At 45.3% G+C, this 23165-nt stretch overlaps 2 protein-coding genes across 6 annotated transcripts in view; one reads left to right on the top strand and one right to left on the bottom strand.

Moving 5' to 3' along the window:
* LOC123928782 (CMRF35-like molecule 7) overlaps positions 1–23165 on the bottom strand; it is a 51304-nt gene that overhangs the window by 6521 nt on the left and 21618 nt on the right. For 3 of the 5 annotated variants that reach the window (XM_045983784.1, XM_045983786.1, XM_045983787.1), the window contains exon 1: positions 49–318. The exons of the other annotated variants lie outside the window; for them this stretch is intronic. In XM_045983784.1, coding sequence (XP_045839740.1) covers positions 49–88 — 40 coding nt within the window. In that variant the 5' untranslated portion in view covers positions 89–318. Of the gene's footprint in view, positions 1–48; positions 319–23165 lie in introns of those variants that run through there. 5 annotated transcript variants of the gene reach the window in all.
* LOC123928783 (CMRF35-like molecule 1) lies at positions 11061–17181 on the top strand. The gene is made up of 3 exons (XM_045983789.1): positions 11061–11179; positions 14050–14382; positions 16625–17181. The coding sequence occupies exons 1-3, from the start codon at positions 11140–11142 to the stop codon at positions 16801–16803; spliced, it is 552 nt and encodes a 183-aa protein (XP_045839745.1). The 5' UTR covers positions 11061–11139; the 3' UTR covers positions 16804–17181.

The raw sequence follows: 23165 nt of genomic DNA, 5'->3' as shown, positions 1-23165 counted from the left end.
TGCCCCTGCCGTGCAGGTGCTCCCTCCTGAAGCCCCAGCCCCACTCACCTTGGATGATGAGAAGGAACAGAACCGGGAGCGGCCACATGTCCTGCCTGCCTGGGTTGTCTCCCTGGCGCTCAGCTGATGTCCAATGGCCTCCGGGAACTGGAACTGAGCTCAGAGGCCACCTGCCTCCGTTCTCTCTAAATTAATCCTTTTTAGTTTCTGTCATCTATTTCCCTTAATTTTTTTTTCTTCAGTTACTTCCTAATTTCCTTATTAGGAGAAAGGCAGTGCCAGTCTTTGGATAGTATTGTTGACGTGATGAGGTATAGCCTCTCCTTGCTCTGGGCCCTCGCTCAGCAGCCCCTGGAGTCTGTCCCTGGTGACCTTTTCAGGAGAGTCCCTGCCCCAGTCTCCAGCACCACCTCCAGTCTGTGCACACCCACTTCCTGCCACCCCCAGCCCCAGCCCAGGTCCGGACTTCCATTGGCTCCTGGTGTCTTTGTAGAGCTGTCTACTATGTTAGCTACTCCAATGTGCTCAAAATGCAATTTCTTGTCACCTTTATTCCTAAAGTCAATTTGTCCCAACACTGGGTTCATGGGTCCAGGATGTCCCTCTCCACCTGACCCCACAGACTAACCTTCCTAAAACAAAACCCATGGGGGTCTCCTTCCTGGCACCTGCTACCCACGAAAGGCCTTGCTGGGAAGGAGTTCTTGGAGATGTAGCAGCCAAAGACTTACCGGCAGAAGTAAGAGAAGGTATATGGGCCAGGTGCCAGGAGGGAAGGGGAATGAGAGTTCCTGTCCCCTTCAAGATCCTTCTAGCTGGACTAAGAATCAACTTGAAACGAGACAAATTAATAGGAGAAAAACAAGTTAATAGTATATGTATGGGGAATGCACAGAAACATGAGAGTCAGGCACAATGGGTTTGAATGTCCACCTGAATTAAGAGAAGGGGGTCGGGGTTTGGGACTTCAAAAGGAAGGAAATAAATTCACAGGAAGACGAAAACAAGTAAATCTTTGGCAGGCAAATGTTCCGTTTCCTCTGCCAGATAGATGAGTTGCTCAGATTAAATTTAAATTTAAATCTCTCTGAAGTTTCACACATTAAAAGTTGCACCGGTAGGATGTTTTTTCTCATTGAACCAGTGTATTAGTCCCGACAATAGGTCGGTTTAGGCAGACTCATTTCAGAAGACAGTGATGCCGCTGGATTCACAACTGCAGGCCTATGGCGTAAGTCATCAGGTGTTAAATAAGAGGCGTTTCTATGGAATCAAAAAGAAGACCATGAATAATGATGGGAGGAAATGTTAAGCCAGGTTCTGAGCTCTAAAGGCAGGCGGTAGAGCAGACTTCCATACTTCTAATGTGTCCTGTCCCTCCTCTCTCTCTCTCTCCCTGCCTCTCTGCCTAATTGTGATCTCTCTCTGTCGAATAAATAGATAAAATCCTAATGTGTCCTGTCACGATAATATACAGATTTATTGAACCGAGGCAAATAAAAAGATTGCCATAAAAAGTAAAGAATACTCACTGATAGTTCCAGAAATTTAGAGGGTTCAGTTGAAGAGCAAAGGGAAATGTTTCCACTTGTTCACAAAGGGATATCTTACAAATTGCTCTAAGTCAGCTTAGGAGACAAAGTTTCCTTACATCTGCAAAAACAAAGCATTAAAAAAGTAACAACGTTTCAAACAAAAAGTCACAAAGAGTCTCATCATTCTCGAGTTGTTCAGAGTCGTGTTATTAATTCTCATTCTGCTTGAATCCAGTTTTTGTAGTACTTCTGGATATTTTCACTGAGTTCAGATTTATGGTCCTAAGGTTATCAGAAACTTGTTCTCAGAGTTTCTCCCACGAATCTCATGGAAAAGGAAGCACACCTGCACATTTACCAAGGCATCTGAGTGTGAGTGTGACTGTCCGTAAATGAGCAAAGACTTAGAAATGGTCAAGGCTGGAGATCTGCTTAGGGTTCTTCTAGCGCAGCCAACAAGGAAACCTGGTTATTTCTGTGACACACAACATTTATTTCTTTATTTCTTATTTTTTCAGTGTTCCAAGAAAACTGTTCAGTGTTCCAAGATTCTTTGTTTGTGCACCACACCCAGTGCTCCACGCAATACGTGCCCTCCTTAATACCCACCACCAGGCTCGCCTAACCCCCAACCCTCCTCAATTTTGAGTTAATATCACACCGAGACATCAGATTTCTAAGAGTTTCATATAACTTTTAAGACATGTATTTTAAGAGTTTATCTACATAAATTTGTATCACTTCTTTGGCAATGCCTCCCATAGAAGGTAAGGTACCAAATAAGACTTTTTAGTTTAACGTCACAAAATTTCTGAAATGTTCCATGGGCTCTTTGGAACACCCAGACTGTGGTCAAAGGACTTTATTTTAGAATTTGATTTTGGGAAGTATGTCACAAAATATCAAAATTGTTTGAATGTTTGAATAGGTTAACAAATCATTATGAAACAATGTTTAATCATCCTTTTAACTGAAGTGACAATACAAGATACTTAAGGCAAACACAGAAAATGACACCATTGTGAGTGAAATGTAACTCCCTTCATACTAAGACTCAGTTTTCTTAAGCAATCAAAGATGTGATAAACAGAAGAAATTATTTTGTCAACTAGAATCATGTTTTTTTAGGCAGATAACTGAAGTGATAAAGAAAAAGTTTTTTTTTAAAAAGCTTTCACTTTTTTATTTGACAGAGAGAGACACACCGAGAGAGGAAACACAGGCAGGGGGACTGGGAGAGGGAGAAGCAGGGAGCCTGAAGTGGGGCTCGATCCCAGCACCCTGGGATCATGACCCGAGCCAAAGGTAGACGCTTAACAACTGAGCCACCCAGGCGCCCCCCAAAAAGTTTTGCTTAGAATTTCTTATGGAGAGCAGACCAATAGTTCAAGAAAACTGTACTTTTAACAAAGACAAAACAAAAACTTTGCACCATTGAACTTTTGATGTTAAAACTCATTTACTCATTTAAACGTATCACAATCTTAACCAGTATTGGCCACACATAAAATTTCTTTCCAAAGATCCTTTCTTTGTAAACCTTCTAGAACTTTTTTTTTTTTTTTACAGTTAGATTTTGTCCTAAATGCTTCCTCTTGAAATAACCGGCCTCACGTTATTTTCTTATTTTCTTTCCCCCCAACATTTATGTCTTTTTCTTTTTCTTTTTTTTTTAATGTCTTTTTCTTTTTTTCATTCGGTTAAAATCAACAACTATTGTAAGGTTTCTTTTTCTCTTGGTCAGTTTGCAACAGAGATTCCAGGAACTTATTTGACTTTTAGTAGACAGAAGCGGAATAAAAGTTTTATATTTAATGGTGATAACTCTAAAGACATATCCATTTTAAATAAACCAACAAACTTAAATTAGCTTTACTGAATATTTTCCCAGATTGTGTGAACCTGAAAAACATTTGAGTGAGTTTTTACCTTTCTGAGTATAGAATGCCCAGTGCTTAGGAGTGCTTGACCTCAAACTAACTAAATAGAGCTCTTTTGAAAAAAATTTTTTTAAAAGATTTTATTTATTTAGTTGACAGACAGATCACAAGTAGGCAGAGAGGCAGGTAGAGAGAGGGGGGAAAGCAGGCTCTCTGCTGAGCAGAAAGTCAGATGCAGGGCTCGATCCCAGGACCCTGAGATCATGACCTGAGCCGAAGGCAGAGGCTTAACCCACTGAGCCACCCAGGTGCTCCTTGAAAATTATTTTTAACAACACCTCCCATTGGTAGAGAAAATATCTCACATTTACAACATACACACACACACACACACACACACACACAATACATGGACAAGATGCACATAAAATCTTAATTTTGTTTACACCTATATTTGTGAAGAGGGCATTATAGGCACAATTTGAAAATACTTTCCTCGGTTATTTATTTATTTATTTTCACTAAAAACTTTGTCCTAAGTTTACCTTAATCTCTTTCCCCTCTTTTTCCCTTTCTTTTCAGTCTCAGGAGATTGTGGGCTGTGTTCACATTTCAAAAATATCATGAGATTTATGATTTCATGGGACCAAGCATGAAAAAAATAGTTTTTCTTGAGTTTCAGGGTTTATTGGTGTATAAAATTTCCATTAAGAAAATTCAGAACATTTTCCTCCAATATCCTGATTATTTATTTAGTTAGTCACTTCTAAGGATTTTATTTATATCTTTGAGAGAGAGCAAGCAGGAGAGAGAGCAGGAGTAGAGTGAGGCAGAGGGGGAGGGAAAACCAGACTCCCACTGAGCAGGGAGTCCCACACCAGGTTCCATCCCAGGACACCAGGATCATGACCTCAGCGGAAGGCAGACGCTTAACTCATGGGCCACTCAGGTACCCCTTCCCTGATCTTTTATAATATTCAGAAACATTTTGAGAGTAATAGGCAAGGTTTGGGAGTTGAGAGAGCTAGAAGGGAGCTTTAACTTGTTTCTAGAGCTGTAGTCCTCCTTTTGTAGCGATTTCTACAAGAAGGACAGTTGTTTCTCATTCCTCAAAGACCTGATTATAGTCCGCATATCAAGCCACTGCCCCATCTTGTTAACTAAATTGGCTTCTTTAAATCAGGGAGAATTTACCTAAAATGGAAGCCAAAAGATTTCTACCTTTGTGAAGTCTGTCTAAAGCATTTTAACAGAAGCCTTTTTTTCTGGATACACAATATAAGTTTGGCTCTATTACACCTGAATATTGGCCTTCAACTGATCATTTGTGAGAGGACACAGAAGAAGTTTTGGTCATTTTTTCCTCTGTGAAGAGAAGGTTGTAAATCTAGTCAAATAATCTTTGTAATCCCTCTCTAAATTTGGTTGGACCTTCTCAAAGTGGAAGTAAAAAGGCTTTATAACTTAAAAGCCCTGCTGCTGTCCAGAGGACACAATTTTTTTGTGGCAGGGGTCGAGGCTACACCTGTGAACATATTGCATAAGAATTCCTGAGGCTGGCAGGGCCTGAGGACCAAGCCCTGGAAGGTAGGAGCAAAGTGAACCTTGTTGCCAGTCTACGATGCTCTTGTGAAATTCACTTTTTGGCTTTCAGCATTGATAGGAACAACCTGGATGCTTTGAACCTAGAGATCAGTCCAGAGTGATCTCTGTAAATCTTGTAGGGAAAGGGAAGTGAAGACAGGCACATGGGGCCAGTTTAAAAAGGGGAAACACAACAAATGAATAAAGAAAGAGAGAGAGCGAGAGAGCGAGAGAGAGAAACCAGAAACAGACTCTTACTTCAGTGAAGAAGTGAATGCTTCCTAGAGGGGAGGTGGGCAGGAGTCCTGTGGGGCAGGGGAAGGGCATGAAGAGTCCACTTACTGTGATGAGACTGAGTGACGTGTAGAAGTAAAACAAAACAAAACACTACTATAATGTCAGTGAAAAACTCAATGAAACTAAAAGAAACAAGGAAGAGAGGAAGGGGAATTTACACTGCTTGGGAATCCTTATTTTTTTTTTAATTATTTATTCACTTGACAGAGATCACAAGTAAGCAGAGAGGCACGTAGAGAGAGGAAGAAGCAGGCTCCCCGCTGAGCGGAGAGCCCGATGTGGGGCTCGATCCCAGGAGCCTGAGATCATGACCTGAGCTCAAGGCAGAGGCTTAGCCCACTGAGCCACCTAGGTGCCCCGGGAATCCTTATTTTTGTCTTAAAGTTGAACTTCTTCTATCTTGTCAAGGGAGTCCTTAAGGCTAGCAATGATACTAATAGGACAACTGAGAGCCCTTTAGAAAATACACAGTTTTCCAAGATGTAGTTGGTAGTTTAAAGGATCCATCATCTGGCCATTGATGAAGGGGATCGCTTATTAGCAACAAACCAATAAGCCTTTTAGGGACTGAGCCCAGGAAACACGAGTGGTCCAGAGAAAGCATACGGAATGCAGCCTCCATGATCCAGAAGCCCACTCCCCTCTTCTCCTTTACTTACTCCTCTTACTCCTTCTTTACTAAAAAGGCAGAGCCCTTCAGTGCACAGGCAGTGAGGGTGCACAGTGGCAATGGTGTCTTCAGCCTCCCATGAAAGTGGGAGATGTCTCCACTCACAGGCCTCTCCCCTGTGACATCACCTAAGTGCTCCTGGAATGAGACTTTCCAGCACCAACAAGCAATGAGGGTCGAGACCACAAAGGTTCTCATGGTATTGGAACCTCTCATGACAAACACCTTGAGAATGGCACGACCTGACAGACAGCAAGAGACTTGGATGCCCAGAGTGTTCCACTGGCCTCCAACGTGTACCCCAGTGAGTGCATCCTCTGAATGGTGGAGACCAAAGAGAATATCCTCACAGGTCATAAAGCCAATCTCTTAGTACATAGAAGAAAACCAAAGGAAACATCTACCAGGTTTCTCTAAGTCTTTGGTGTCTTGGAGCCAAAATAACACCAAGGAAGAATGTTCCATGGGGTTGGGGAGAGTGGGTTGTATAGAATATACCTTGCTGAATAGAGATTTTCTTTTTGTTCTTTTTTGAATTTTATTACTTTTTTCCAGTGTTCCAAAATTCATTGTTTGTGCATCACTCCTAGTGCTCCATGCAATACATGCCCTCCCCAATACCCACAACCACGCTCACCCCACTCCCCACCTCCCTCCTCCAAAACCCTCAGTTTATCTCTCAGAGTCCACAGTCTCTCATGGTTTGTCTCCGCCTCTGATAACCCTCAACTCACTTCTTCTCTCCATCTCCCAATGTCCTCCATGGTATTCCTTATGCTCCACAAGTAAGTGAAACCATATGAAAATTGACTTTCTCTGCTTGACTTATTTCACTCAGCATCATCTCTTCCAGTTCTGTCCATGTTGATACAAAAGTTGGGTATTCAACCATTCTGATGGAGGCATAATACTCCATTGTATATATGGACCATATTTTCTTTATCCATTCATCCGTTGAAGGGCATCTTGGTTCTCTCCACAGTTTGGCGACGGTGGCCACTGCTGCCATGATTTTCTTAAAATGTTATGGTTTTCTTAAGGCTGGTGGGTGACTAGTGTCTGTCTATCCCATTCCATGACCATCTCATCCTATCATGGGAATCTTCTTGAGGTGGTGAGTGATCTAACAGGTTTTAAGTGATCTACTTGTGTCCCCGAATTTTGCAACATTGCCTTCCAAGATGTCCCTTTCCAACAGATGACAAACAACAATGACATAGAGCGAGGAAAAGAGAGACCATGTCTGGAATGAAATGCCTCGGTAACCAAAGAGTAGTCAACCAAATTGAACCAAAGGATCACTCAGCCCAAGAAACTAGTTCCACGACTTGCTGATCTAAACTGAGAGGGAGACAAAGGACCCTGATCTCTCTGGTTCTGCCAGCCTGTGCAGATAGAGATTCCAGGAGTCTGACATGGCGAGAAATCTTACCTTCTGCTGTCTCTCTGCCAGATGTCCCAAGAATGTCCCAGATGCAGCAGTGTCGGGGGGGAGCGGTGTCCTGCTAGTTAAAGTAATCTGCTGACTACACCAAGTGTCAGGGAGCAAAAATGTCCCATCGCATACTTGGGTTGTCTGAGTTCCTCTCCCATTCAAAGTCCTTCTAGCTGGATCTAGAATCAAGTCATCATGAGACAGATCAACAGGAGAAAATCAAATTTAATAGCTTAAGTGTGGGGAATCCATGCAGACATGGCAGTCAGATATAATGGGGTACAAAAGTCATCTAGAGTTAAGAGAAAAGGGAAGGGGCTTGGGACTCCAAAGAGGAAAAAAATTCACAGGAAGAAGAATACAAGTAAATGTTTGGTAAACAAAAGTTTCCCCTGCCATGTAGTTGGGTCACTCAGATAAAATTCATCCCTGGAAGTAACTATTATTCTGCAAACATTCTGCCGTTGAGATTCCTCTATGTGGTTAAAGGAGGGGCAAAATTTTCTCTTCATGCCAAAGTCGCCCATCTTCTGGGGCAGGGGGCGGCGGTGGTGGTGTGCGTCTTCAGGCCCTAGACCTCTGTGTTCACTTGTGAAGACTGAGCCTTCTCCTGCCATTAGGGGTCCCAGTGAAACCTGGGGTTTCTGTCTGAGACAAATAATTTATGAAGGGTTCGGGGGCAGGAACTCTGGTCTCCCCTCAAACCTTTCCCTCCCACCCCGTCTTTCTCAAGTTTTACTGAGGTGTAATTTGGTAGAATAAACCGCAACCGCTTATCGTTCACAGTCTGAAACGTTTTTCTTCTTTTCACTACTTCTCAAACTTTACATATAGTTCAGTTTTGGGGTGGTGTTCAGTTCTATGCGTTTCACACACACATCATTTCAGGAAACCACCACTACATACAAAGCAATGCTAGCCCCTCGCCGGAATGGTCTTTAACGAAGACTTCCGTTCCTCTAATGGCAGGCCGACCCGCTGGTGAGGTTAGACTTCAAGTGCTGTTGTGGCTTCTGTGGACTGTGGTTCCCACGTGCTCGCGTTCAGCTTTCTGGAGCTCTGCAGGTGCTCCCCGGAGGGGCCCCCGCGTGCGCCCTCCGGTGGCCAGTTTGTGACCGGGGAAGGTCTTCCCCAAGCTCTTAAAGTGGGTATTCCTTCCAGGGACTGATCAGGTGTGCACAGCTGGGGCGCAAGCCTGGGAGGTCTAGGGTCACTTTCTTCAGGGGCTTCCTCTTGTCCGACTCCCTAAGGCCCAACCTCCCAGCTTTCAGAGCTTCCACCCGCCCCTTCCTGGTCCCTTGGCTGGGAAGCTTGGCAAGCTGAGGCTCTTCTCTCCCCAGTCTGCCGCGTACTTCCTGCGATTGGGGTTTCTTCCAGGACCAAGCAGAAGGAGAACTAAGGGAGAGAAGAGGCAGTGGTGATTTCCCCTCCAGGGTCTGGGACCCTAACTGTTCTGGGCAGCCAGGACTCTCCTCCTTCCGCGTTCCAGCTATCGGCCCCCAGCGGCTGCAGGTGGAATTGCAGCTCCTGTCCCGAGTCTTGCTGGGGACCTGGTGGGAGGGAAAGAAAACATAAACCCCAAGAAAACTCCTGGAATCTGACTCCTCTTCTCTAGGGCTTCTTTTCTCTGCTCATCCTGAGCTCTTAGGGTTCCTGCTGAGGGTGCACTTTCAGGCTCTGAGCCGCAGGGTTCATGCTCAGGCAGGAGGTTAGAGAAGGAAACATGACGAGAAAACTCACAGCTGTGTTGCTCTTATTCTTGGTCTGGTTTCCTTCCCCAATCTCCTGCTCGGGTTCATTTTGCAGAATGCTCGGAGAACTGCTGAAATTAATCTGTCTGGGTTCTTACCTGATGTCAGGGAAAGAGGTTTGTGGCATGTGATGCCATCATTTGACCGGATTTGCAATCCTGCAGTGTAGATTTGCGACGGCAAATACGGGAAACATGGTGAATGGCCACCAATACCGAAATAATTAATTATGCTAGAAGCACACAAAGGACCATTCAGGTAGCTATTTTTTTTTAAAAAGAAGATTTGTTTGATGGTGGGGGGAGAGCTGGAGGAGAGCCAGAGGGAAAGGGAGAGAGAATCCTCAAGGAGGTTGTGGACTGGGGTCAGAGCCAGACTCCTGCTCCATCTCAGGACCCTGAGATCACGACCTGAGCCTAAACCAAGAGTTGGCCCGTTGGCCGACTGAGTCACCAAGGGACCCATTAAGGGAGCTATTTAAAGGATTAAGTAAGCACAGGTGTAATGGCTTGGAGAGATTCATGGTAAAATCTGAAACCTTTTCATCGGAGGGATCAAATTCCACAGAAAGTGCACACATCAGAAGTGCACAGCTCAGTATATTGCAATCAGCACCTAGATCAAGAAACAAACACTCCCATCCTCAGGAGGTTCTTGAACTTCATGAAATATTCGGGGAATCCAAGGCAGCTAGAGAGGATGCTGGAATTTAGAAGATCCCTCAGGCTTGTCCTATGAAAACATAGCTTATAGTTCAAGGAGGAATGGAAGCTTAAAGAATTTGGCACATTCCGACACCCCTGTTCCACACATACTCAGAGCCCTGATCGGCTACGTTCTGGCTCATTCTCCATTACAGTCAGATAACCAACAGCGATCTGTCCTTAAGACATGTTTGGGATATAAAAGAGAAGGACCAAACCACACCAGACCAAACCAACACATGACCACAGCGTGAGGAGAGTTTTGAAAACATCAGCAAGCAGAAAGCAAAAAGGAACTTTTGAACAGAAAATATAATTCCTAAACTAAACATTTCACCCAAAGATTGGAAGAGAGAGCAAAAAAACACAAAACCCAACCAAATCCTCCCAAGAGGTCGAAGTACCTCACAAAAGTGGAAAACGTAAAAGAAAAAAGGAGACAGCAGAATTGTCTCAGAGAGGTTAGGAAAAGGGGACAGAGGACAGAGGGAGGAGAGGACATGTGAAGGATGAGGAGACCCTTGTGGGAAAATCCCTTCGGAGGGCATTAGCATAAGCGGTGTGGGGCTGAGAAGAGGTCTTAGTCCACAGTTAGGGGACATACGCCAACAGCTGGCTGAGGAAGTGCCTAGGGCAGAATGAGGCTGATGGGAAAAGGCCTCACTTCTCTTTCCTTAAGATCTCCCCATGGCACCTCTCTCAGAGGTAATCAGGACCTTGGGGGGAAGCCTAAGAGGAAGGGGTCTGAGGGTCAGGCTCAGGGCTGGACCAGGGTCCAGGAAGAGAGGGGTGGTCTGGGATGCACCCAGGTGGGCTGCGCAGAAAGAGGCTAAAGATGGGGCTGTGTGTCCAGCAAGGCTGCATGTAAGCCCTGAGCACTGCGTTCTTGCCCACATGCAAACCCAATGTGTGTCCATCACTTCCTTGGACCCACACTCTGAGGGTCAGGTGTCTGGGCCCTGTTGCACTGTGTGCCCTAGTTGCTGACAGCAGGCTTCCCAGCTCCTCATGCATCCTGGCAAATGCCATTCTGGGCAGTGGGACACTTTGCTCTCCCAGATCATTGAGACAAATCATATCACCATAGGCTCCTAAAGGAGGACACTGTCTTTCTCCTAATTAAATAAATTAGGAAGGAACTGAATAAGAAATTAGGGAAGTAGAGAGAACTCTAAAAGAACGATTAGAGAAATAGAAGGCATTTTGCCTCTGAGCTCAGTTCCAGTCCCTGGAGGGCAGCGGGTATTAGCTGAGCACCGGGTAGGCAACCCAGGAAGCAGGCTATGTGGCTGCTCTTGGTTCTCTTCCTTCCCATCGTCCAAGGTGAGTGGGCTGGGTGCTTCAGGACATAGCACTTGCAGAGCTGGGCGGGAAACACACCGGGTCTGTCCTGGGGGAAATGGCAGGGACTTTAACTCATCCAGACCTTTTCTTATTAAAAAAAATGATTTTTTCCTGATAGGTTCTAAGTTAGGTGTTGGGGAAAGAAAGCAAAAATAAGCAATACAGTGCTTGTTTTTAGGGTACTGTTTGCCATTCCTGGCAGACAGATGGATAGACCCATACTGGATGATGGATGGATGGGCGGGTGGGTGGGTAGATGAGAGACAGACGTAAACTTACACAAATATATACATACATATGTGACGTCAATTCCTGAGGCACGTTGAAGGAGCTCAGAAGCTCAGGCTCCAGCCGAGACCCATTCAGTCAAGGTGGGTTCAGACATCTGGATCATTTAAAGGCCTGTGCAGTGATCTTGACTTGTAGCTAAAGTTGAGACCTTCTCTTCTGAAGAGCTCGAGTAGGGGGAGGAGGACCAGCAGAAAAGCAGGGCGTGACAGGCTCTCTGAAGACTCGTTCAGTCCCGCGCGTCAGGCTGCCCGAGTCTCTGCTCTGGATGACAATGACCAGATGGTTGTCTACTGTCATAAGCACAACCTCTGAGACTTACTGAGTGTTGTCACCAGGAGGGAAGACCAGAGGTTAGAAGGTGTCTGTTTCTGGGCTGGATGTCCAATCCTTGGAGGCAGATTCCTGAGGCTCAGAGAAGACAGGAGCTAGTAAGGTCGGACATCTGACCCCCCAACGCTGTTCCTTCTCATCCTTCAGAATCACGTCGCTTGGGGCAGGATGCAGACAGTGTCTCTCCTGGGAAGGAGGACATCATGGGAAATAAAATGACGCCATTGGCTCATCCATTGACTTCTTCATGATATGTGTAAAAGGAAAACACTCTGAGGGAGAGATAGGCATGTACAACACTTACTGGGAAAACTTGCATGCTACTATTTTCTGGACTTGGAAGTTCATAAAAGAGTTATAAATGCATATGAGTCATAAGAGCAAAATACCAGAGACTGAGGGGGTTGAACTAGAGAAATTTCTTTTCTCACACTTTGAAGGCTGGAGAGTCCAAGATCAAGGTGCAGGCTGGTTTCAGTTCGTGATGAAAGTGCTCTTTCTGGTTTTCAGGCAGCCACCTTCTCACGGTGACCTCCACCTTGTGTTTAGGGAAGGAGAGACAGAGAGAGAGTGAGAAACAGAGACAGAGACACGGAGAAAGAAAGACAGAGAGGCTCTCTGGTGTCTTTTCTCATGAGAGCACTGGTCCCATCCTGAGATCCCCATCATGACCTCCTCTAGCCCTAATGCCCTCCCAAAGGCCCCAGCATCACATCCCATCCTGTTAGAGCTTAGGACGTCAACACAGGAATTGTGGGGCAACACAAACATCCAGTCCTCAACAATATAGGGACAGAATTGATCAAGGGGTGGAGAGCGTAAGCTCATCTGTTGACGGTGATATCACTACCGCCCCTCCTAAGTCCTCTTCTGCATCCCTGAGCAAAACTTGAGAATCACCTTCCCTCCAGTCACCTTCCTTGTATGGGCTGGAGTTTGTCCCTGGAAGCACCTGCCAGAGATTTGGAAGGTGGGAGAGCAGCCTTACTGTCACGGACAGCTGAAGTGTGAAGTGAGAAATCCATAGACAGAACGTAGATTAGTGGTCTTCAGAGGCTTCAGGGAAGAGGGAATGGGGAACAACAAGGGGTACAGGGTTTCTTGGCACATCTTTGTGAATACCCTAAAAAACGCTGAGGTAGACACTTCAAATTCATGATAAGTGCATTATATCTGAATTTGTACAGTCAACAAAAGTAAGTTCTTTGCCTTTCACACACTTTAGTTCTTTTTAGAGAGGAAGAAAATTGTCTCTGTCTTTAACTCAGCAAACTGGGAAAAGAGCCCAAGTGGTAGTCTGGAGGAAAGAAGAGGAATGAAATTATCCACATGAGAAATTAATGATTTAGGAAATAAAAACAGTAACACAAGTTAATCTCAAAACTGGCTTAATGTTAAAAATGTGTAGGAAGAGTAGAAATCGAAGGACGACATCCTGCAGCAGGTGTGATCCACAAAAATCACATAGCACATGCGGTCAGAACCCGTAATTAAAACGGATATGACCATTTAAATTCTAAAGGATACTTTCTAAATGGAGGACTTTAGGCTAACACATACTCCATGGAATAGATCAACTCTCTGGGAAAAAAGAACCAAACCTTTAGAAGAATGTCAAGAATTATCAAAGAACTTGAATAGTCCATATTTAGGGGAAAACAATTTCCAGTAATCAAAGTATTTGTCCCAATCAAGAATTTGCCAGAGAATTTTGTAGATGTTTCTTAGGATTCCAAAGGTACAGAAATTCCTTTGCTCTGTTTATGTGCTGGTCACCAGTGTTTTCAAGTTGAGAGTTTCACACAAAATCCAGATTCCTGGCTACTCTAGAAAAATGAAAACGTCTGAAACCAGAGAGCCCACATCTCGCACGAGGACAATAGGCTGAAGTGGACTGGGACTATGCCTTCGCTGGGGTCATTTGCTTCCAGATGACATGGACCACAGGGAGGGGGAGGGGTGGATTATCGAAAGCTGCCATTGCTCCGTGGGGACATTCTTGTTTCTCTGAGGTGTAGTTGTGCTCTTAGGTGACTTCCGTGGTGTCTTTGACCAGTGGAGTTTTGAAGGACGAAGGTCTGTCTTGTGGAAGGTGTATTCCCTCTTTGACTGTCACTCAACTCATCAGGCCCTTGGGTTTATTGGGGCTACTTGTGAGGCAGGAGGCTGGGGCTCTGCCCTCAAGGGGTAGGGTGTGGTGTGACAAGCACACTGGCTTGTGTTTCCAGGCTCATCTGCCCTCACAGCAGTGTCCAGTGCAGTGAGTGGCCCAGTGCGGGGCTCCCTGACCGTGCAGTGTCGCTATGAACCTGGGTGGGAGACCTACCATAAGTGGTGGTGTCGAGGAGCCAAGTGGAGTGACTGCCATATCCTCGTTCAAACCGACGGATCAGAGCGGGAAACGAAGGGTGACCGAGTGTCCATCAAGGACAACTGGAAATCACGCACATTCACCGTGACCATGGAGGACCTCAGGTGGAACAGTGCAGACACTTACTGGTGTGGGATTGAGAAGTCTGGAACGGACCTTGGGGTCGATGTTAAAGTGACCATTGACCCAGGTAAGAGTGTGCGTGTGTGTGTGGATGTGTCTTCCGGACCTGCTCTGTGATGCTCCCTGAGGTTCCTCTCCAGTGACTTGTGTCACTTGGAGTGAACTGTCACACAAAGTGGTTGAGTCCTGAGTTCTTCTAGGACCCCAAAGTATCCCTTGAGTTGGGAGGGAGAGGGCTTCTCTTTGATGCTCTCATGGCTCCTGCCACCTCCTCTAGGATGGGATCCAGCCTTTCTGGGCAGGTGTTTCTCTGCACAGCCCAGTGCCTGAGTCTATTGTCCATGGAGATCGAAGTGATGGTCCCAGTTACAGTCCTTGGGCCAAAGGGACGTTCTTCCCCAGGATCCAGAGACCCCAATTCTTGCCAATGCTTTCCTGGACCTCTGGTGCTCCCGTGTCCCTGCTCATTCTGGAGTTTGGGACCAGACTTCATAATGGCTATTCCCACCCCCTGTTCCATATTCCAGTCTCAGAGGGAAGAGGTTCAGCACAGTCGGGGTGCTGTGGTTGAGTGCTAAGGTCTAGAAAGGCCTTCCTAGTCAAAGGGCTATTTAAAATCTAACAAATGCCTTTGTCTGCATCTGTGAAATGATCACATGATTTTTCTCCTTGACTCTATCAACGTGGTGTATTATACTTACTGATTTTCTCATGTTCAGACAATTTTGCATTCTTGGGATAAACCCAACTTGGTAATGGTGTATCATCTTGCTTACATCTCTGGATTCAGTTTGCTGATTTTGTGTTGCAGACTTTGAGATTTACATTGGAGACTGATTTTGTTGTCTCTAACTTTTCTTTTTTGCAGTGCCCTTGTCAGATTTTGTCACCAAGAGTATGCTAGTTTCATTAAATGGATTAGGGACTGCGTCTTCCTTTTCTATGTCCTGGAATTTTTTGTTTAGGATGGACACTGTTACTTCCTTAAATATTTAGCAAATATCCAACAGGAAGCTCTAAGGGTCTGGAGGTTCCTTTGGGAGATGTTTCATTCACTCATTCATTCACTTATTTATTCTAAGTAAGCTCCACACCCAGTGTTCACTCGCTCTGCCCACCGAGACAGCCAGGGGCTCCTTGGAGAGGTTTTTAATAATGGATTTGATTCTTTGAAATAGCTGCAAGATGATTCAAGTTTCTGTTTCTTTTTGTGAATATCTTTTAGGATATCACATTATTATTTTTTATTTTGTTTCATTGTAACATTATTCATTGTTTTTGCACCACACCCAGTGCTCCATGCAATACATGCCCTCCCTATTACCCACTACCTGATTCCCCAACTTCCCACCCCCCCGTCCCTTCAAAACCCTCAGGTTGTTTTTCAGAGTCCATAGTCTCTCATGGTTCAGCTCCCCTTCCAATTTCCCTCAACTCCCTTCTCCTCTCCATCTCCCCATGTCCTCCATGTTCTTTGTTATGCTCCACAAATAAGTGAGACCATATGATAATTGACTCTCTCTGCTTGACTTACTTCACTCAGCATAATCTCTTCCAGTCCCGTTCATGTTGCTACACAAGTTGGGTATTCATCTTTTCTGATGGAGGCATAATACTCCATCGTGTATATGGACCACATCTTCCTTACCCATTCGTCCATTGAAGGGCATCTTGGTTCTTTCCACAGTTTGGCGACTGTGGCCATTGCTGCTCTAAACATTGGGGTACAGATGGCCCTTCTTTTCACTACATCTGTATCTTTGGGGTAAATGCCCAGTAGGATATCACATTATTTTTGCCAGAAATTGGTTTACTCCCCCTAAAGTTTCAAATTTATTGGCATAGTTGTTTAGATATCCTTTTTTTTAAAAAAAAGATTTTATTTATTTATTTGACAGACAGAGATCACAAGTAGGCAGAAAGGCAGGCAGAGAAGAGGGGGAAGCAGGCTCCTTGCCAAGCAGAAAGCTCGATGCAAGGCTCCATGCCAGGACCCTGGGATCATGACCTGAGAAGAGGCTTTAACCCACTGAGCCACCCAGGCACCCCTAGATATCCTTTTATTATCCTATCCTCTTATTGCCTTTCCTTCTTTTTACTATACCTAGGATATTGTGTGATGTACCTGTTTTCATTCTTGGTATTGATTATTCTGACCTCTCCTTTCATCACAAGTATCCTGCAAGGATTTTGCTTTGTTTAAAAGCCCATTGTTGGGTTTTTTGATCTTCTCTATTTTATATTTGCTCTCTAATTCATTAACTTTTTCTTTTCTTCATCGTTTCCTTTCTTCTACTTCCATCTGCAAGTGATCACGCAGTGTAACTACAGCCCGGGTTGGGAGACCTTCGTGAAGTCATGGTGTCCGGACACGGATTTGAGTAGCTGCCGCATCCTTGTTCAAACCACTAGATCTGAGCTGAGGAAGAACCAGCTGTCCATTGATAAGAAGAAGCGCACATTCTCCATGGCCAGTTGGGGCGAGTGAAACAAGTTTTGAGAACAATCAGCTGTTGTTCTGATGAGTTGCTGCCCAGGCATTTTATAGTAGGGCAACCCTGCTCACCCCCGAAATCTAGAATTCAGCTAAGGCTCTAATCTTAGAATTCCTCCATAAGTTCCTGTTTTGCTTTCCTTGAGGCACATTTTGAAATAAGCACTTGGAGTTGAGCCCATGAAAAATCAGTGACCTCTGTCCCGACCACGGTGTAAGTAAGAGGACCTGCCACCCTGCTCTGGGGCTCCTGCTCGCTCGTGGTCTGGGATGGAGGACTGCCCTTCCCAGGCTCACTGGGCACCTCTCCCCTACAGTTGTAAGCAATAAACATTGTGACTCTCCTTCCTTTGTGTGGTTGTATTGAAACTGTGCCTTCCATTAAACCGACCCTGGGTGTTTCATGTCCCCAAAGTGGGAGGCTGGCTGTGGAGGGAGCTCCCTGCCCACCCACGTGGGTGGCGTTTGCCTCCCATTCAGCAGGTCGTTCAGCTTATTCTTAATTCAGTACACCAGCTCCGTCTTTTACACACACCCTGGAGGAACTCAGGCATTGGATGCAGACATGTCCCGGTGTGGGATTAGGAGATCAGAGCCGACTGTGTCCGAGTGAACCTAACTGTTGACCCAGGGAAACATTCTTCTTTTGTGCACCACTTGCCGTCTCCTTAGCAAGAGGGATCTAGTGAAATACTGAGCAGATTTGTGAACTTTCATATTTATTTGTGGATTTTTAGAAAAGGGAAATTAGAAAGTACACAGAATGTAAAATAAAATGGTACGGTCTATCTTCTACCCTGTTAAATTTCATGTAGAGATTATTTTTAAAGATTTTATCTATTTATTTATTCACTTACTTATTCATTTGGGGCGGGGGGTCAAGCAGAGGAAGAGAGAGAAGCAGACCGCCTGAGTCCAGAGCCCAACGCGGGTCTTGATCCCACAATCCTGATATCTCCACCTAGCCGAAATCAAGAGCCGGTCACTCAACTGCCTGAATCACCCAGACACCTCTTATGTAGAGACACTCTTAGAAAAAAAGCAGTTTTAACATACAGCGCAATTCTTACTGCACTTATGTAAGTGATCAAGCCACGTTTTTTTGGAAACTAGATTTATTTTGCAAAGAAATTAATGTTAACTTGTTTATCTCTGGTAACAATGAGAGTGACTAGAGAGAAAAGATGTTTCAATAACACACTGTGGTACCTACTAGATTTTAAGAGTAATCATTTATAAACGTGACTAGGTCCTGGTTTCTTCTAGTGTCTTCCACCACCCTAACAGTCTAGTTAGTTAACTAGCTAGTTAACTAGTTAGTTAACACCCGAAAGCAGTTAGTCTCCACACTAACATTTTGAGTTTTCTCACACCTTTCTGACTTGGAATCATTGAGAATGAAAACTGCCCCTTTCCTGAACAACTAAATGTGCACTTCAGAGAAATCAGCACAATAGCTCACAAGAAGACAATCTTTGTTCTGATTATTCACTGGGCCACTCAGATCACCAGAGACATTTGAACTACAAAGGTGGGACCTTCTCAAAGTGGAAGTAAAAAGGTTTTATAATCTGAAAGTCCTGCTGCTGTCCAGGGGACACGAATTTTTTGAGGCAGGGGTCAAGGATACACCTGTGAACATATTGTATAAGGATTCCTCAGGCTGGCAGGGCCAGAGTACCAAGCCCTGGAAGGTAGGAGCAAAGTGAACCTTGTTGCCAGTCCACGATGCTTTTGTGAAATTCACTTCCTGGCTTTCAGCATTGATAAGAGCAACCTGGATGCTTTGAACCTAGAGATCAGTCCAGAGTGATCTCTGTAAATCTTGTAGGGAAAGGGAAGTGAAGACAGGCACATGAGGCCAGAGTTTAAAAAGGGGAAACACAACAAATGAATAAAGAAAAGAGAGAGAGAGAGAGACAAACCAGAAACCAGACTCTTACTTCCAGTGAAGAAGTGAATGCTTCCCAGAGCAGAGGTGGGTGGGGGCCATGTGGGGGAGTGGAAGGGCATGAAGATCCACTTACTGTGATGAGACTGAGTGACGTATAGAAGTAAAACAAAACAAAACAAAATAAAAAGCTACTATAATGTCAGTGAAAAACTCAATGAAACTAAAAGAAACAAGGAAGAGAGGAAGGGGAATTTACACTGCTTGTGAATCCTTATTTTTGTCTTAAAGTTGAACTTCTTCTATCTTGTCAAGGGAGTCCTTAAGGCTAGCAATGATACTAATAGGACAACTGAGAGCCCTTTAGAAAATACACAGTTTTTCAAGATGTAGTTGGTAGTTTAAAGGATCCATCATCTGGCCATTGATGAGGGGGATCGCTTATTAGCAACAAAAGAATAAGCCTTTTAGTGACTGAGCCCAGGAAACACGAGTGGTCCAGAGAGGGCATACGGAATGCAGCCTCCATAATCCAGAAGCTCACTCCCCTCTTCTTTACTTACTCCCCTTACTCCTTCTTTACTAAAAAGGCAGAGCCCTTCAGTGCACAGGCAGTGAGGGTGCACAGTGGCAATGGTGTCTTCAGCCTCCCATGAAAGTGGGAGATGTCTCCACTCACAGGCCTCTCCATCGCCTAGGTGCTCCTGGAATGAGACTTTCCAGCACCAACAAGCAATGAGGGTCGAGACCACAAAGGTTCTCATAGTTCTGGAACCTCTCATGACAAACACCTTAAAAACTGGCACAACCTGACAGAAAGCAAGATACTTGGATGCCCAGAGTGTTCCACTGGCCTCCAAAGTGTACCCCAGTGAGTGCATCCTCTGAATGGTGGAGACCAAAGAGAATATCCTCACAGGTCATAAAGCCAATCTCTTAGTACATAGAAGAAAACCAAAGGAAACATCTACCAGGTTTCTCTAAGTCTTTGGTGTCTTGGAGCCAAAATAACACCAAGGAAGAATGTTCCATGGGGTTGGGGACTGTGGCTTCATACAGTGTACCTTGTTGCATGGAGGTTCTTGAAGCTGGTGGGTGACTAGTGTCCGTCTATCCCATTCCATGACCATCTCATCCTATCATGAGAATCTTTTTGAGGCAGTGAATGATCTAACAGGTTTTAAGTGATCTACTTGTGTCCCCGAATTTTGCAGCATTGCCTTCCAAGATGTCCCTTTCCAACAGATGACAAACTACAAACATGACATAGACCAAGGAAAACAGAGACCATGTCTGGGATGAAATGTTTCAGTAACCAAAGAGTACTCAATCATATTGAACCAAAGGGTCAATAAGCCCAAGGAACTAGTTCCATGACTTGCTGATCTAAATTGAGAGGGAGACAAAGGACCCTGATCTCTCTGGTTCTGCCAGCCTGTGCAGATAGAGATTCCAGGAGTCTGACATGGCGAGAAATCTTACCTTCTGCTGTCTCTCTGCCAGATGTCCCAAGAATGTCCCAGCTGCAGCAGTGTCGGGGGAGGGGGGGGGGGGAGAGCGATGTCCTGCTAGTAAAAGTATTCTGCTGACTACACCAAGTGTCAGGGAGCAAAAATGTCCCATCGCATTCTTGGGAAGTCTGAGTTCCTGTCCCATCCAAAATCCTTCTAGCTGGATCTAGAATCAAGTCGTCATGAGACAGATCAACAGGAGAAAATCAAGTTTCATCGCATAAGTGTGGGGAATCCACGCAGACATGGCAGTCAGGCATAACAGGGTGCATATGTCATTCTGAGCTAAAGGAAGGGGTAGGGAGTTGGGGCTTCAAAGGGAAGAAAGTTACTCACAGGAAGAGGAAAACCGGTACATGTTTGGTAAACAAATGTTTCCCCTGCCATGTAGTTGGGTCACTCAGATAAAATTCATCCCTGGGAGTGACCCTTATTCTGCAAAGACTCTGCCAGTGAGATTCCTCTATGTAGTTAAATGAGGGCCAAACGTTTCTCTGGAGCCTGCAGTGTCTTGATGACCTTTAGCTCCGAATAATCTTCATGACAAATTGCTCCATCTTCTGCGGGGTGGGGGTGGGGGGGGGGACTGACTTCAGGCCCTAGACCTCTGTGTTCATGTGTGAGAGCTGAGCCTTCTCCTGTGATTGGGGGTCTCAGTGAATCCTGGGCCTTAAATTTATGAAGAACTTATGAAGCCAGGAATTTATGAAGGGGTGGGAGGCAGGAACATTGGCCTCCCCCTCAAACTTTTCCCTCCCACTCTGACTTTCTCAAGTTTAACCAAGGTTTTCAATAAACTGCACCCACTTAAAGTGCACAGTTTGAAACGTTTTTCTTCTTTTCACTACTTCTCAAACTTTACATACGGTACAGTTTTGGGGTGGTGGTCAGTTCTATGTGTTTCACACACACATCATTTCAGGGAACCACCACCACATACAAAGCAATGCTAGCCCCTCGCCGGAATGGTCTTTAACGAAGACTTCCGTTCCTCTAATGGCAGGCCGACCCGCTGGTGAGGTTAGACTTCAAGTGCTGATGTGGCTTCTGTGGACTGTGGTTCCCACGTGCTCGCGTTCAGCTTTCTGGAGCTCTGCAGGTGCTCCCCGGAGGGGCCCCCGCGTGCGCCCTCCGGTGGCCAGTCTGTGACGGGGACGGTCTTCCTCAAGCTCTTAAAGTGGGTATTCCTTCCAGGGACTCATCAGGTGTGCACAGCTGGGGCGCAAGCCTGGGAAGTCGAGGGTCCCTTTCTTCTCCATCTCCCCGCCCCCACCCCCATCCTTGCTAGCTGTCAGAGCTTCCATCTCTCCCCTTTCTAGTCGTTTGGCCGGGAAGCTTAGCAAGCTCAGGCTTTTCTCTCCCCAGTCTGCTGCGTACTTCCTGCGACTGGGGTTTCTTCCAGAGCCAAGCAGAGGGAAGGCCAGAGAGAGAGAACAGGCAGTGTATTGTCCCCGCCCACGGCTCTGGGACCCTTAGCTGTTCTGGGCAGCCAGGACTCTCCTCCTTCCGCGTTCCAGCTATCGGCCCCCAGCGGCTGCAGGTGGAATTGCAGCTTCCGTCCTGAGTCTTGCTGGGGACCTGGTGGGAGGGAAAAAACCACAAACCCCAAGAACACTCCTGGAATCTGACCCCTCTTCCCTAAGGCTTATTTTCTCTGCTCATCCTGAGCTCTTAGGGTCCCTGCTGAGAGTGCATTTTCAGGCTGTGAGCCACAGGGTTCGTGCTCAGGCAGGAGGTTAGAGAAGGAAACATAACCAAAAAACTCACACCTGGATTGGTCCTATACTTGGTCTGCTTTCCTTCCCCAATCTTCTGCTAGGGTTCATTTATCAGAATGCTCAGGTAGGTGGTCCACATAATATGTCTGGATTCTTAGCTCTAGTCGGGGGGAGAGGTCTGTGGCATGTGATGACGTCATCTCACCCGATCTGGAATCCCATAGCATAGATTTGCAAGAGCAAAGATGGAAACAGGGTCAATGCCAACAAAATAGGAATAGGTAATTATGCTACAGCCACGTAATGGAATACTGAGGCTGCTATTTAAAGGATTAAGTAGGCACAGGCTTGGAGAGATTTCATGGTAAGATTTAAAACTCTTTCATTGGAGTATAAAATATACACGGAAAGTGCAGACTTCAGGAATGGACAACTCAGCACATTTGCACAAAAACCCCCCACACCTATGCAACCAGCACTTAGATCAAGAAACAAACACTCCCATCCCCCGGGAGGTTCTTTAACTTCATAAAATACGTGGGGAAACCAAGGCAGCTTGAGAGGATGCTGGGGGCCACTTTCAGTCCTCTGCATTCTGGAATTTAGAAGATCCCTCTGCCCGCTTTTGTGAGAGCATAGCCTGTAGTTCAAGAAGGGATGGAAGTTCGGAGGATTTGGCATACTACAACACCCATGTTTCAAGGCTGTGTTGCTCCCACATACTCAGAGCCCTGATCAGCTATGCTCTGGCTCATTCTCCATTATAGCCAGATAACCAACAACGATCAGACTTTGAGGCATGTTTGGGATAAAAAGGGAAGGACCAAACCAAACTAGACCAAAGCAACTTATGACCACAGAGTGAGGAGAGTTTTGAAAACTACAGCAAGGAGAGAACAAAAAAGAAGCTTTTGAAATGAAAATATAATTCCTAGGATGCCTGGGTGGCTCATTCCGTTAGGTGTCTGCCTTTGGCTCAGGTCATGATCCCAGAGTCCTGGGATACAGTCTCACATCAGGCTCTCGACTCAGTGGGGAGTCTGTTTCGCCCTCTCACTCTCCCTTTCCTTCTTAATTAAATAAATCATAAATAAAAACTTGAAAAACATAATTCCTGAACTAAACATTTCATCCAAAGATTGGAAGAGACACTGAAAACACACAACAAAACAAAATCCTCCTAAGATACAACCAAGCTCAAAAATGTTGAAAACATGAAAGAAGAAAGAATACAAA

This window comes from Meles meles, chromosome 18 (assembly GCF_922984935.1).
Source record: "Meles meles chromosome 18, mMelMel3.1 paternal haplotype, whole genome shotgun sequence".
Lineage (NCBI taxonomy): Eukaryota > Metazoa > Chordata > Mammalia > Carnivora > Mustelidae > Meles > Meles meles.
The sequence above is the reverse complement of the archived record's forward strand: the minus strand, read 5'-3'. Positions and strand labels throughout refer to the sequence as shown.

What these genes read in the sequence shown, in the direction of transcription:
- LOC123928783 (XM_045983789.1), top strand. Translation starts at nt 11,140, where the DNA reads ATGTGGCTGCTCTTGGTTCTCTTCCTTCCCATCGTCCAAG. An exon ending in CTTCCTTCCCATCGTCCAAG is followed by an intron (nt 11,180 to 14,049) that starts GTGAGTGGGCTG and finishes TTGTGTTTCCAG; the next exon opens with GCTCATCTGCCCTCACAGCA. An exon ending in TAAAGTGACCATTGACCCAG is followed by an intron (nt 14,383 to 16,624) that starts GTAAGAGTGTGC and finishes TCCATCTGCAAG; the next exon opens with TGATCACGCAGTGTAACTAC.